This window comes from Micromesistius poutassou (genome assembly GCF_964030765.1).
Source record: "Micromesistius poutassou genome assembly, chromosome: 7".
Classification (NCBI taxonomy): domain Eukaryota; kingdom Metazoa; phylum Chordata; class Actinopteri; order Gadiformes; family Gadidae; genus Micromesistius; species Micromesistius poutassou.
The window spans coordinates 2049486-2061314 of NC_140277.1; the positions used below are offsets into that span (position 1 = coordinate 2049486).

The 11829-nt window shown below is 48.6% G+C and overlaps 1 protein-coding gene across 1 annotated transcript; it reads left to right on the forward strand.

The window, feature by feature from the left end:
- Positions 1–356: 356 nt before the first annotated feature.
- Positions 357–11829, forward strand: unc5b (unc-5 netrin receptor B). Its single transcript, XM_084470608.1, has 10 exons — positions 357–383; positions 2415–2609; positions 3626–4000; positions 4654–4741; positions 5144–5318; positions 5955–6194; positions 6720–6869; positions 7619–7783; positions 8498–8676; positions 9023–11829. The coding sequence occupies exons 2-10, from the start codon at positions 2429–2431 to the stop codon at positions 9186–9188; spliced, it is 1719 nt and encodes a 572-aa protein (XP_084326734.1). The 5' UTR covers positions 357–383; positions 2415–2428; the 3' UTR covers positions 9189–11829.

The window sequence follows — 11829 nt, forward strand, 5'->3', positions numbered from 1 at the left end:
TGATGCTTCAAGGGGTTATTCCCATCTGATTTCATTTCTGATTTCAGTTGCACTCTTGCACTGATTTTCCCTTGTCGTGTCCATTGCTATTTCATTATGATCCATAAACATAAAAAAAACGGCACACACACAAGTACAATAATTCCATGGTACGTTTTCATATTCTGAGGTTGCTTGTCATGCTTGTTTACTTTGAGATTCCCCCGGAGGAATACATTGTTTTCTGCCGACCTCCTTTCTCCATGTTCATGATTTAACTGCATCATTCTTTTTGCATAACTGCTGCTCCATCCATTTGATTCAGCCTTTGTTTCTTTATTTTCTGTTTTCTTTTTCTCCTGCTCAAACAGATAAAAAGATTTCTATTGAGCAGGCAAACCATCGTAAGTTCATATTTTCATGGCCTCACTCTTTCCCTCTGCAATGTTCACTATTCATTTGTTGCAGTTGTTATGTCTCTCTACTTGTGTGTGTCTGTCTGTGTGTGTGTGCGAGTGTGCGTACGGATGTTTATTCAAGGAGATCTAACATGTGTGTAAGTGCATGGACTGTTCTGAGACCTTCTATTCCCCCAAGTACCTCATCTTTGATTCATCCCACTGATGACATCACTAGACTTCTGGTCCATCTCTCCATCCCAGCCGTGGTTTTGCATTGTCATACGACTGCAACAAATAATCATTTTCATCGTCGATGAATCATTTAGTCTTCATTTAAATATATGTTCACCTTTAAATATACCCTGCTTTGTCTGATAAGCAGCCAAAAAGCTACATTTGGTTTGTTTTTAATTGATAAAACGATTAATCAATGATTAGAATTAGAATGAATTCATATTCTGCCGACTGACTAACCGACTAATTGACTTCCCGCTTCAGCACTCGATTGTCTTGTCCTCTGTGTTGACCTAATGCGGCGCACACCTCTGTCTTATCCGCCTCCCTGATTGCTCATTGTGTTCTAAATATACGTTGGCTGTGGTGAACGGCTGGGTTAAAGGCAAGCTAACTGATTTAGAACGACAGCAAACAGCCAACCTAAGTTCCCGCAGATGCAGTCAGGTGAAAAACTCACCACGGTTCAACTGGCGTGTTCTAGCATGTCAGCTGGGGAGGGGTCGGGGTAGGAGTGTTCCAGGGGTGAGGAAGATTTCTGCTTTAGTAACAGCACTCCCCCGATGCACCATGCCTCTTCACCGGTGCCGCTCGCGGGTCAGGGTGGGGGGGGGTCCGGTCCGGTCGGAGACACTCTGTTCAAACCGTGGACCTCCCCACAGCTTAAAGGGATCACTATTAATGTTTACATCTCAAATTGACCGGTGATCGCGCCAAGGCCGAGTGCCACGCGAGGCTCGTGAAGAGCGAGCTCTGTAACGCATCCAACCCACCGATTGTTCCCTTTCGGGTAATCAGGGCGGACGGCTGTCTGATCGGGTTTCCGTCTCGCCACGTGAGCTGGCCGGCTTCTCTCCGGCCCCCCACACACACTCCGGTTCGCCGCTCCCACTCCATGCCAGCCTCCTGCTGCTCTCTGGCACTCACTTCCCCTCCGCTTCCGTCCAGGCTCCCTTAAACGCCTCGTACGGCTACTTTAGTGCTGACGGTTCTGCCCGAGGTTCCCCTGTCCTACGGCTGCCTTAGTGCTTAATGTTCTGTTCAGGTTCCCTCACGATATGGCTACTTAAGTGCTTAATGTTATGTTCAGTTTCTCTAATTTGGCTACTTTTAGTGCTAATGGCTACTTTTAGCTACTTTTAGTGATACAGTTCGGTTCAGCTTCCCTTAAATTCATAATGTCACTCATTCAACTTTCATCTTTTTGATGGCTTCCTCAAACCGTCGCCATCTGGTTTCTCTCTCTCTCTCTTTCTCTCTCTTTCTCTCTTTCCTCTCTCTCTCTCTCTCTCTCTCTTTCCCCTCTCTCTCTCTCTCTCTCTCTTTCTCTCTTTCTCTCTTTCCTCTCTCTCTCTCTTTCTCTCTTTCCTCTCTCTCTCTCTCTCTCTCTCTCTCTCTCTCTCTCTCTCTCTCTCTCTCTCTCTCTCTCTCCCTCTCTCCCTCTTTCTCGAGTGCCTACATAGAGCGCTGCCTGTGTGGTCGACTGTGCTTTAAGGAGTCGGGGGCGGGGCAGGAAGGGGTGAGCCAGCAGCCCAGCAGTAGGCATGAGGGTCACCTAGAGAGACCTGGAGGGGACCTGAAGGACAACCCTACGTCACACCCTCTAACCCACTCCCCCACTCCCTTTATACCCCTGTGTGTGGTGTGTGTGCGTGTTTGCGTGTGTGTATTAAAGTGTGTGTTAACACGCATGTGTGTGTGTGTGCCTACCACCTCGACCTGACCCCTCTCTCTCTCTCTCTCTCTCTCTCTCTCTCTCTCTCTCTCTCTCTCTCTCTCTCTCTCTCTCTCTCTCTCCAGCTCTGAGCCCGGGCATGGGCGTGGCGGTGTACGCCGGCCTGGTGGGGGCGCTGCTGCTGTGCGTGATCCTGGTGCTGTGCGTGGCCGTGCTGGCCTACCGCCACCGGTGCCGCCATCTCCACGGCGACATCACAGACTCGTCGTCGGCGCTCACCGCAGCCTTCCACCCCGGCAACTACAAGCCCCCCCGACAAGGTGGGTCCTCGTACCATAGCGCCTGTTATCCGCTTCATGACAGGACGAGCAGCAAGTCTGCAGCAATGCAAAAAATGACACTTTTTTTATGCAAAAACGTTCCACCTCCTATCTCCTTCATTTGGACGTCCCTTGCTCCTCTGGGGGGTATTAAAGGTGGACTAGCCGTAGACCAGACTGTGCTAGCATTTAAACAGCCATCATCTTGACTGTTATTTACTGTGTGTGAGTGTGTGTATGTAAGTATATCTATATCTATGTAGATATTATATGTCTATATAGATAGATAGATGGATAGATATAACACACGCATACACGCTCGCACACACTTAAACTTAAATACACACATGCAAACACACACGCACACACACACACACACACACGAGTATACAGGGAGTTAAGGATTGGATTAGAGAAGAAAAAAAATAATATATATATATACATTAGGGCTGCGATTTAAAAAAAAAATCTCATTAATTACAGGCTCTGTGATTAATTAATCTAAATTTATCTCATACTTACATTTTGCCGAGAAAGTATTTCAAAATAATTTAATTCAAATAAATTATGGCAGATGAGTGATTCAATGAATAATAGACTTATATACTTTAGACATAATATACTTTAAAGTTCAATGTCTCTCCTATTTAAAACATGTTTTTCATTAATATACGGTGCATTTTAAGAGCAAATGAATAACATTTCCATCTCACTCAAGATGCAATTTCAGGCAAAAAATATACAATACTTTGTTTTGACTTTAACACTTTTTCTTGAACACTGTACGTGCCAAAAAACTTGATCTGAAAAAAATTATAAAAATTGTAAAGATTATTCAATTATTCATTACATTTTTTTAACACGTTATTTTTTCTGTGATTAATTAATCAAAATGTACACGTTAATTTGACAGCCCAAATATATATATATATATATATATAAAGTCCAGAACGACCATCACCACGTTAACATCCATCCCCTTCTCCCCCCCCCCCTCCCTCCCTCCCCCTGCCCAGACAACCCCCACCTGCTGCAGCCCTCGGCCCCGCCCGACCTGACGGCCTCCGCCGGCACCTTCCGCGGGCCCCTGTTCTCCATGCAGCAGGCGGTGAGCGACGGCGCCCACAAGATCCCCATGACCGTGTCCCCGCTGCTGGACCCGCTGCCCAACCTGAAGATCAAGGTGTACAACTCGTCCACGCTGGGCTCCGCCGAGCTGCCCGGCGACGCCCGCTCGCTCACCGACGGCGAGATCCTCCGCCTCAAGTCCATGGGCACGCTGGGCCGGGAGAGGGACCCCCACGCCGGCCACACCCTGTCCCGGGAGCCCGGCCTGAGCACCAGCGCCACCCTGGGGTACCTGGGGGGCCGGCTCACCATACCCAACACCGGTGAGAGAACACGGGACCGCCGCTGGGGGGGGGGGGGGGGGGGGGGTGGTGGTGGTGGGGGGGGGGGAGTCCACGCAACGTTGGGAGATGCTGTGGTTTGGTTCTGGCTCTGAGGACAGAGGGGGGTTCTGGGTAGTTTTGAACCCTGTGTTAATGGGAGTCATTGGTGGTGGATGGTTATTGGTTATAAGCAGTGTTTTATGATCACAGTCTTTTGGAGAAGATGAAGTAGCATGTGAGTTTTATGGGGGATTGTATTTTCATTTTTTGGGGAGGTCTGTCCCAACCAGGTCAGTGGCTGCACCGGCCACTATTAATATAGAAGAGGAACTGGTAGCTGTCTGCTTATTTGGCTGGCTGGTTGGTTGTTGCCACAAATTTTTATTTTATTTTATTTTTTTCTTCGTTGCTATTTGTCTTGCCTTTGTTTTTGCCTTTGATTTTGTTCTTTCTCTCTGTGTGTCGTTTTCTTCCTCTTTTTTCCGCTGTCTACCTCTGAGTGTTATGTCTCTGCGCTATCCTCTCTGTATGTTTGTGTCTCTCGCCCTCTTTCTATTTTTTTCTCTTTCTCTGTGTCTCTCACCTTGTCTATATTTTCCTCGCACTCCTCACACTTATATAAAGATCTCTCTCTCTCTCTCTGCCCCCCACAGGTGTGAGCCTGCTGGTCCCCTCTGGCACTATTCCCCAGGGGAAGTTTTATGAGATGTACCTCATTATCAACAAGTGGGAGAAGACCACGTGAGTGCAGCCCCACACATCCAGCGCTTTTGTTCTCAGGCCCGTCGCACTGATCCCAGCCCACAGGGGGAAATAGACACATGCCACAACTCTTTGTAACAAGTACTTATTGTGTTGTGAACCTTTTTTAAAGTCGAGGTGGTTCGCGAGCGATACCCGCACCTGTCGCTTACCTTTGTGCCTCAACGCAGTAGCACAAACATCCTCCTTTTAATGAGCTGCTGGCGTTTCTATTTCCGTGCCAGTAAAGCTTTTGTGTGTGATGACAGGTGACTTGTGCGCCCCTTGACAGAAGGTGTGTCTGTGTGTGTGTGTGCGTGTGCGTGTGCGTGTGCGTGTGCGCGTGCGTGCGCGTGCGTGTGTGTGTGTGTGTGTGTGTGTGTGTGTGCTTTGATGTTGCAGGCTTCCCTCGGAGGGCAGCCAGACGGTCCTGACTCCTGTGGTGAGCTGCGGGCCGACCGGCATGCTGCTCAACCGGCCGGTGGTGCTCACCCTGCCCCACTGTGCCCAGCTGGACACGCCCACGCCGGACTGGACCCTCACGCTCAAGACGCAGACCCACCAGGGGGCCTGGGAGGTACGGCGGACGCAATCGATATGATATGTGGGCTGCTTCCCCCGACACGGTGTTGCTATTAGTGATGTAGCCTGGTTGCTGTGCTGAACTCTGTGTGCGCCTCTCATCCTCCTCCTCCTCATTATCTTGCTCCTCTCCCTCATCTTCCTCCGCCTTCTCCTCCTTGTCGTTGTCCTCCTCCTCTTCCTTCTCCTCCTCTTCTCCCCCTCCTTCTCCTTCTCCTTCTCCTCCTTCTCCTCATCTCTTTATCTTACTCCTCATTTTCCCCCTCTTCATCATTTTCCCCCTCCTCCTCCGCATCCTCCTCCTTCTTCTTCTTCTTCTCCTCTTCATCATTTCCCTCCTCCCCCTCCTCCTCCTCCTCCTCCCTCTCTTATCTTCCTCCTTCTCTCCCCCTTCTTCTCCTCCTCCTCCTCCTCCTCTTCATCATGTTCCTCCTCCTCCTCCTCTTCATCATTTCCCTCCTCCTCCTCCTCCTCCTCCTCTTCATCATGTTCCTCCTCCTTCTCCTCTTCATCATTTCCCTCCTCCTCCTCCTCCTCCTCCTCTTCATCATGTTCCTCCTCCTTCTCCTCTTCATCATTTCCCTCCTCCTCCTCCTCCTCCTCCTCGTCCTCCTCCACCCTCTTCCGGCAGGAGGTGCTGACGGTGGGAGAGGAGACGCTGTCCTCGCCCTGCTACCTGCAGCTGGAGGAGGAGAGCTGCCACCTGCTCATGGAGCAGCTGGGCACCTACGGCCTGGTGGGCCAGTCCTGCCCGCCGCAGCCCGCCTGCAAGCGGCTGCAGCTGGCCCTGTTCGGCCCCCGCGCCCCCTGCCTCTCCCTGGACTACACGCTGCGGATCTACTGCATCCACGACACGGCCCACGCACTCAAGGTGCCGCACTCAGCCTCCTCGAGCCCCTCGACGCCTGTTGTTGTAGCCGACGCATCTCGCCTTCAGCGACGATAGCGACCGCAGTTGTAGTGTAGCGTGGGTCTGTGGATGAATGCTTTAGATATGGATTTATCTGTATGTGTAGTTGTGTTATTCTATTTGTCAATGTCATATTAATAATCAATATGTTTCATTCATTTTACAATTATACAAAATAAATCATTTGGAACAATAGATTGCTCACTAATAGTTGAGTATAAAAGGCATTTTCCTTTCATCGTTAACGATTACATTTACACTTAGGGCATTTACCAGACGTTTTTTTCAAAGCGACTTACAATAAGTACATCTTTCAGAAGAAAGAGAAACAATATATCGCTGTGGGTACAGTAAGGATGTTCATAGAACCAAGTGCCAAGCACTAAGAATCGCTAGGTTAACCCGTTCCCCGTATACAATCATAATAGACAAGGCTATCCGGTATGGTAAGCTAACCCACCCCCCTGGGTCTGTGTCCCTGAGCAGGAGGTGATGGACCTGGAGAGGAGTCTAGGGGGAGTCCTGCTGGAGGACCCCAAGCCCCTGCTCTTCAAAGACAGCTACCACAACCTGCGTCTCTCCGTCCACGACATCCCCCACGGCCACTGGAGGAGCAAACTGCTGGCCAAATACCAGGTGCGACTCCCGGTCTCCCCCTGCGACACGCAGCCAGCACACAGCACACGCCCTGGGGCCGCGCGTAATAACGATAACGTTGGCTGTGGTTCATCCAGCTGTAACGTAACGCCCGCGTTCAGGGATTCAACGTGACTCGGTCGGCGATGGATCACACCGCTCCCTCCTAGTGGTGTGTGAGAAAACCCGTCCGGAGGGGTTTCACCGCTCGGTGAGATACGTGAAAAGCGTTGATAAACAGTTCCGACGCTGTCAGTTTACAACACTCAGCGAAACGTTAGGATCCGATCAGCTGCTGTGAGAAAAGGTTCTGGACGGTGGCGTGTTTTTTTTTCCCCGCTGTGTTTTCGTGTACAGCACAATAGCTTACGTAATGGCGCTCGTTAAAAAAGGCTTGCGGTGCACTTCCGTCTGAGACGCAAACGTATTCCTGGAGAACGGTCTTCTATTCCCGTCACACTGCACCTGGTGCCTCAGGTGCTTGGGATGGTGCTGACACAAACTTCAGACCCGGTTCTCAGTTGGGTTCTGTCTTTCATCCCCGGTGCCCCACTAAATGTTCTTCTCCTGTGTGCCTGTGTTTCTGTGTGTGTGTGTCTGTGTGTGTGTGCGTGTGTGTACCTGTGTGCATGTGTGTATGTCTGTGTCTGTGTGTGTGTGTGTGTGTGTGTCTGCATCTGTCTGTGTCTGCGTCTGCATGCTCGTGTGTGCGTGTGTGTGTGCACGCGCGCGTGTGTGTGTGACCACAGGAGATCCCCTTCTACCACATCTGGAGCGGGAGCCAGCGGCCGCTGCACTGCGCGTTCAGCCTGGAGCGAGGCAGCCTGGCCGTGTCACAGCTCACCTGCAAGATCTGCGTGCGACAGGTGGAGGGGGAGGGGCAGATCTTCCAGCTGCACACAGACATCCAGGAGGTACCGCACCGCCCCGTGTTCGTAGGGAACAATTGACGGATTGGTTCATTCATTTAAAGGGGGACATATCACACCACCAGGTGTGATTAGTGTGATTAGCCGTTACACGCCGTTTTGGAAATCAGCCTCTTCTGACAATCACAAATCACAAGTGGGCGTGTCCACCTAGATGTATGACGGATGGTGGTATAATATGTCCCCTTTAAAGTTTTACGACACTCTTTAGGACATTTTTTTATTGGGGTTTATTGAACAATTGACTGGGGTCTCGTTGAGGTCTGGCACCTCTTGTGAACCTCTTGTATGGGAGAGCTGACAGACGCAAACTCACAAACGGAACAATCAATGACAGAGAAATGACATGACAGGGAACAAAATCGAAACAGATGTATCGTAGCTTCGCATCAAAAAACGTGGACCACTCCCTGCATCTCTTTCCGTCGAGGTTGTACCCAGCGATTACGCGGTCCGTTTCTAAGTCACTGTGTTGTAGCGCTCGGGCCGTGTGGACAAAGGCCCCGTGGATAACCAGTTAAAAGCAGCCATGCACTTACTTGGTGAATGTTGTCGAACTTGATGGGGGGGGGGGACGGGGGGGGGGTTTGGGCGTCCATCATGTGACCACTTGACGGTACAGGTTCCCCCTGTCGGATCACTGGAGTTCGACTTTGTGAGTGAGCGTTAGTCTCATGGCGCTGCTCTCGCCTGTTGCAGACCCTGCCGCCACACTCGCCTATCCCCTCGGGGGGCTGCTGTCTGCCTTCCTCCCAAGTGGGACCGTATGCCTTCCGCCTACCTGCCTCCATCCGTCAGAAGATCTGCACCAGCCTGGACGCCCCCAGCGCTCGTGGCTGTGACTGGAGACTGCTAGCACACAGCCTGGGCTTTGACAGGTGTGTGTGTGTGTGTGCGTGTGTGCGCGTGTGTGTGTGTGTGTGTGTGCATGTGCGTGTGTGTGTGTGTGTGTGCGTGTGCGTGTGTGTGTGTGTGTGTGCACGTGTGTGTGTGTGTGTGTGTGTGTGTGTGTGTGTGTGTGTGTGTGTGTGTGCATGTGCGTGTGCGTGCGTCTGTGCACATGTGTGTGTGTGTGTGTGTGCATTTGTTATTCGTCGACTGGAGACCGGGGTGTGTGTGAGTCAGTGTTTGGCGGTAACATGTTTTCACTGCCTTTGTACTTTTTCCTTCTTGCGGTTCTGCCTGCTGACAGCGTGTCTCCCGTGCGTCTCTGCTCTCCCCCAGGTACCTGAACTACTTTGCCACAAAGCCCAGCCCCACAGGTGTTCTGCTGGACTTATGGGAAGCTTGTCACCAAGGTGACGCGGACCTGGTCTCGCTCGCCGGCGCACTGGAGGAGATGGGCAAAAGTGAGGTGCTGGTTGTCATGACGACAGAGGTGGATTGCTGATTGGTCAAGAGAGAGATTTATATATATATATATATATATATATATTTATTTATATATATATGTATATATATACACACACGTACATATATATTTTTCTTTGCCACAATAATGAAAATTGTAGACGACCTGCCTCTGAACAAGCACACCCCTGCACAACTTATCAAAGGACAAATCAATTTGGTTCCAGGATACATAAGACGCTCTGCCTCATCTCCCTCTCTCTGTGTCTCCCAATCACTCACTTTAGATATGTTTACACCGTCCCCATTCCCATGCTAGCCGTCCACTGATTGATGAGACCCAGTTTGAGCTTTGCAAGAAGTATATCGAGAGACATTGCATATTGAAAGAAAACCAATATGACGATATGGTCGTCTGAGATAGGTGTCCATTCATGTCTCTCAAGCACTGTCAATCATGTTCTTACAGAATTATCATGCTCTGCCGTCATCTGTGTATGTATATAAATATATATAGAATTGCTAGGAAGCACAAGACGAAAATCCAAGTATTGATTGAATACACACATACACACACACTGGCCCACCAGGCCGTGCGCACACACACACACACACACACACACACACACACACACACACACACACACACACTTGCACACAGACATAATCAAACGCTATCTCATACCCATACTCTGGAAGCAGCATGAAAGTGCATGATTAAAGACCTATTGGCAGGGGCTTTTGATTTGCAGCAGCCATGCGATGTCTTCATGTTCTCATTTTCCAGCTTTGTATTAAAAAGAGAGAGAGAGAGAAAGAGAGAGAGAGCTACAGGCTGTGCTGAGCTGAGGGTCGACCCTGCTCATGCTACATCCACCACCTGACACCAACACAGAAAAACTGGTCGTACGGAGACGTACTCCGAGCAAACCATATCAATGAAAGCATTATTGTGTTGGGGGGTAGTGGTTATGATTTGGGCTACATTAATAAAGGGGCATCATTCCATGATGTAGGACTCGAGAGGGTGGATTGAAACGTTAGTTTGTGGATGGGCCGGTTGTTTTACGTTGCATCGGCCAATGTCTCGGAGCTTTGACACAGAATACCCCAACGTTTTTTTTTTTGTCTCTCCGATGTCTTTCTCTTGCTACCCTCCATCGCTCTGCCACATTCCCTCCAATCGATCATGAACAAAAACCCTTTCAAAGTTAAGGAACGCTCCTTCTAAGTTATTGTCCATATTCGTGGATTGGTCTTTCCCCTCGTTTCTCAATGGCCTTGCGTCGATTGCTCTGGTCGGTAAGAGTAATGTTGATCACTGGCTCCATCGTCCTGCTGTTTAATTATGATGGAGTAGCCATCTTTGGCACACAGTGGCTGCTGGAGTTGCAAATAAAGGGTTATTTTTTTTTTTCAAAACAGTATATTTATTGAAGATGTTAATTGTATTTGAAAACATGAGAGGTGGTACACATGTCCAGGTAGATATACTGTAAGCTATATTTTGTATACACTTCGCTTCGCTGTATTTGAAGCAATTCTCTATTGGTTTTAACAGATTAATGTTGTTAAACAATGGATTACAATTGCCTTGTATCAACTAGCTATGGACCAGGAACTATACCTCAAGACCATTTTATGTTCTACCACCCATCTTTGAATGCGTTTCTCAAGTTATAACCCCTTTTATTTCCATATGTATCTGCTTCTTTTATTTGAGATTGCTTCGCTTTTTACTAAAAACCACCTGCTTTTTGCTCAGGGTCCTCAAGCTATTTGCATTAATGCTTATATTCAAATGCTGTCATCATTATCATCATTCTTTCCCCCGGAATTGCTATTTTTTATTTTCCTTCGAAGCAAAAAAAGTGTTAAAATCTCCCAACCCTAAAAACCAAAACACAGGCAGTATCCCTCCTCTTTAACAGTGAGTCACATCACTGTTTTGTGTGAATGAACTAAAAATAAGCGTGTGAGTGTTCTGAGTGTTCTGAGTGTGTGCGTGTGTACGAACGAGGCACATGCAGACACAAGTGTGTTGGCTTGACTTGTCAATTCTCTTTGTAAGTGCTATGCAAGTACAAAAGAACAGTGAAGCATTTTCTTTCTTTTGTTCCCTGAAAGAATAAATATATTTTTTCAGATCACGACACTGACAGGGTTTTCTGATTGATTTGTAGCATTGAGTGGCTTAAAATGCAACAAAAAAGAGAAAGGACAACACTTGTCATCTCTTTGGAGACTCTCCAACTGCCTCTGAAGGAATGAACCACTCACCGAGGTCACCAGAGACGTGATGGAAGTACTACGACTACAGCTGATGTGATGGCCATGAACATCATGAGCAAATGCCTCACTGAGGAGACCCCAGTAAAGTGGCTCGCAAGGTACCTTGAAGCCACGGACTGCCATCTCCAAACTCCCAAATGTGGTTAAAAAGACTGGCTTACTGTAATCTTCAGTGTTCGTTTGTTGTTGAGCACACATTGGATCTGTGGCCACAGCGTTGGGAGAGATGATCCGGGGGTTGAATTGATTTGCAATTTTCTCTTGCCTAAATGGAAAGATGTGCATTTGTTCTTAAAGTCGGTCCACAATGTTTTTACAAAACACAAACATAAAATTACAGGTTTCTGTTCAAATGTTTTCTCCCTGTAAAAACAACAATTGTAAATATA

What these genes read in the sequence shown, in the direction of transcription:
- unc5b (XM_084470608.1), top strand. Translation starts at nt 2,429, where the DNA reads ATGGGCGTGGCGGTGTACGCCGGCCTGGTGGGGGCGCTGCTGCTGTGC. An exon ending in CTACAAGCCCCCCCGACAAG is followed by an intron (nt 2,610 to 3,625) that starts GTGGGTCCTCGT and finishes CCCCCTGCCCAG; the next exon opens with ACAACCCCCACCTGCTGCAG. An exon ending in TGCACACAGACATCCAGGAG is followed by an intron (nt 7,784 to 8,497) that starts GTACCGCACCGC and finishes CGCCTGTTGCAG; the next exon opens with ACCCTGCCGCCACACTCGCC.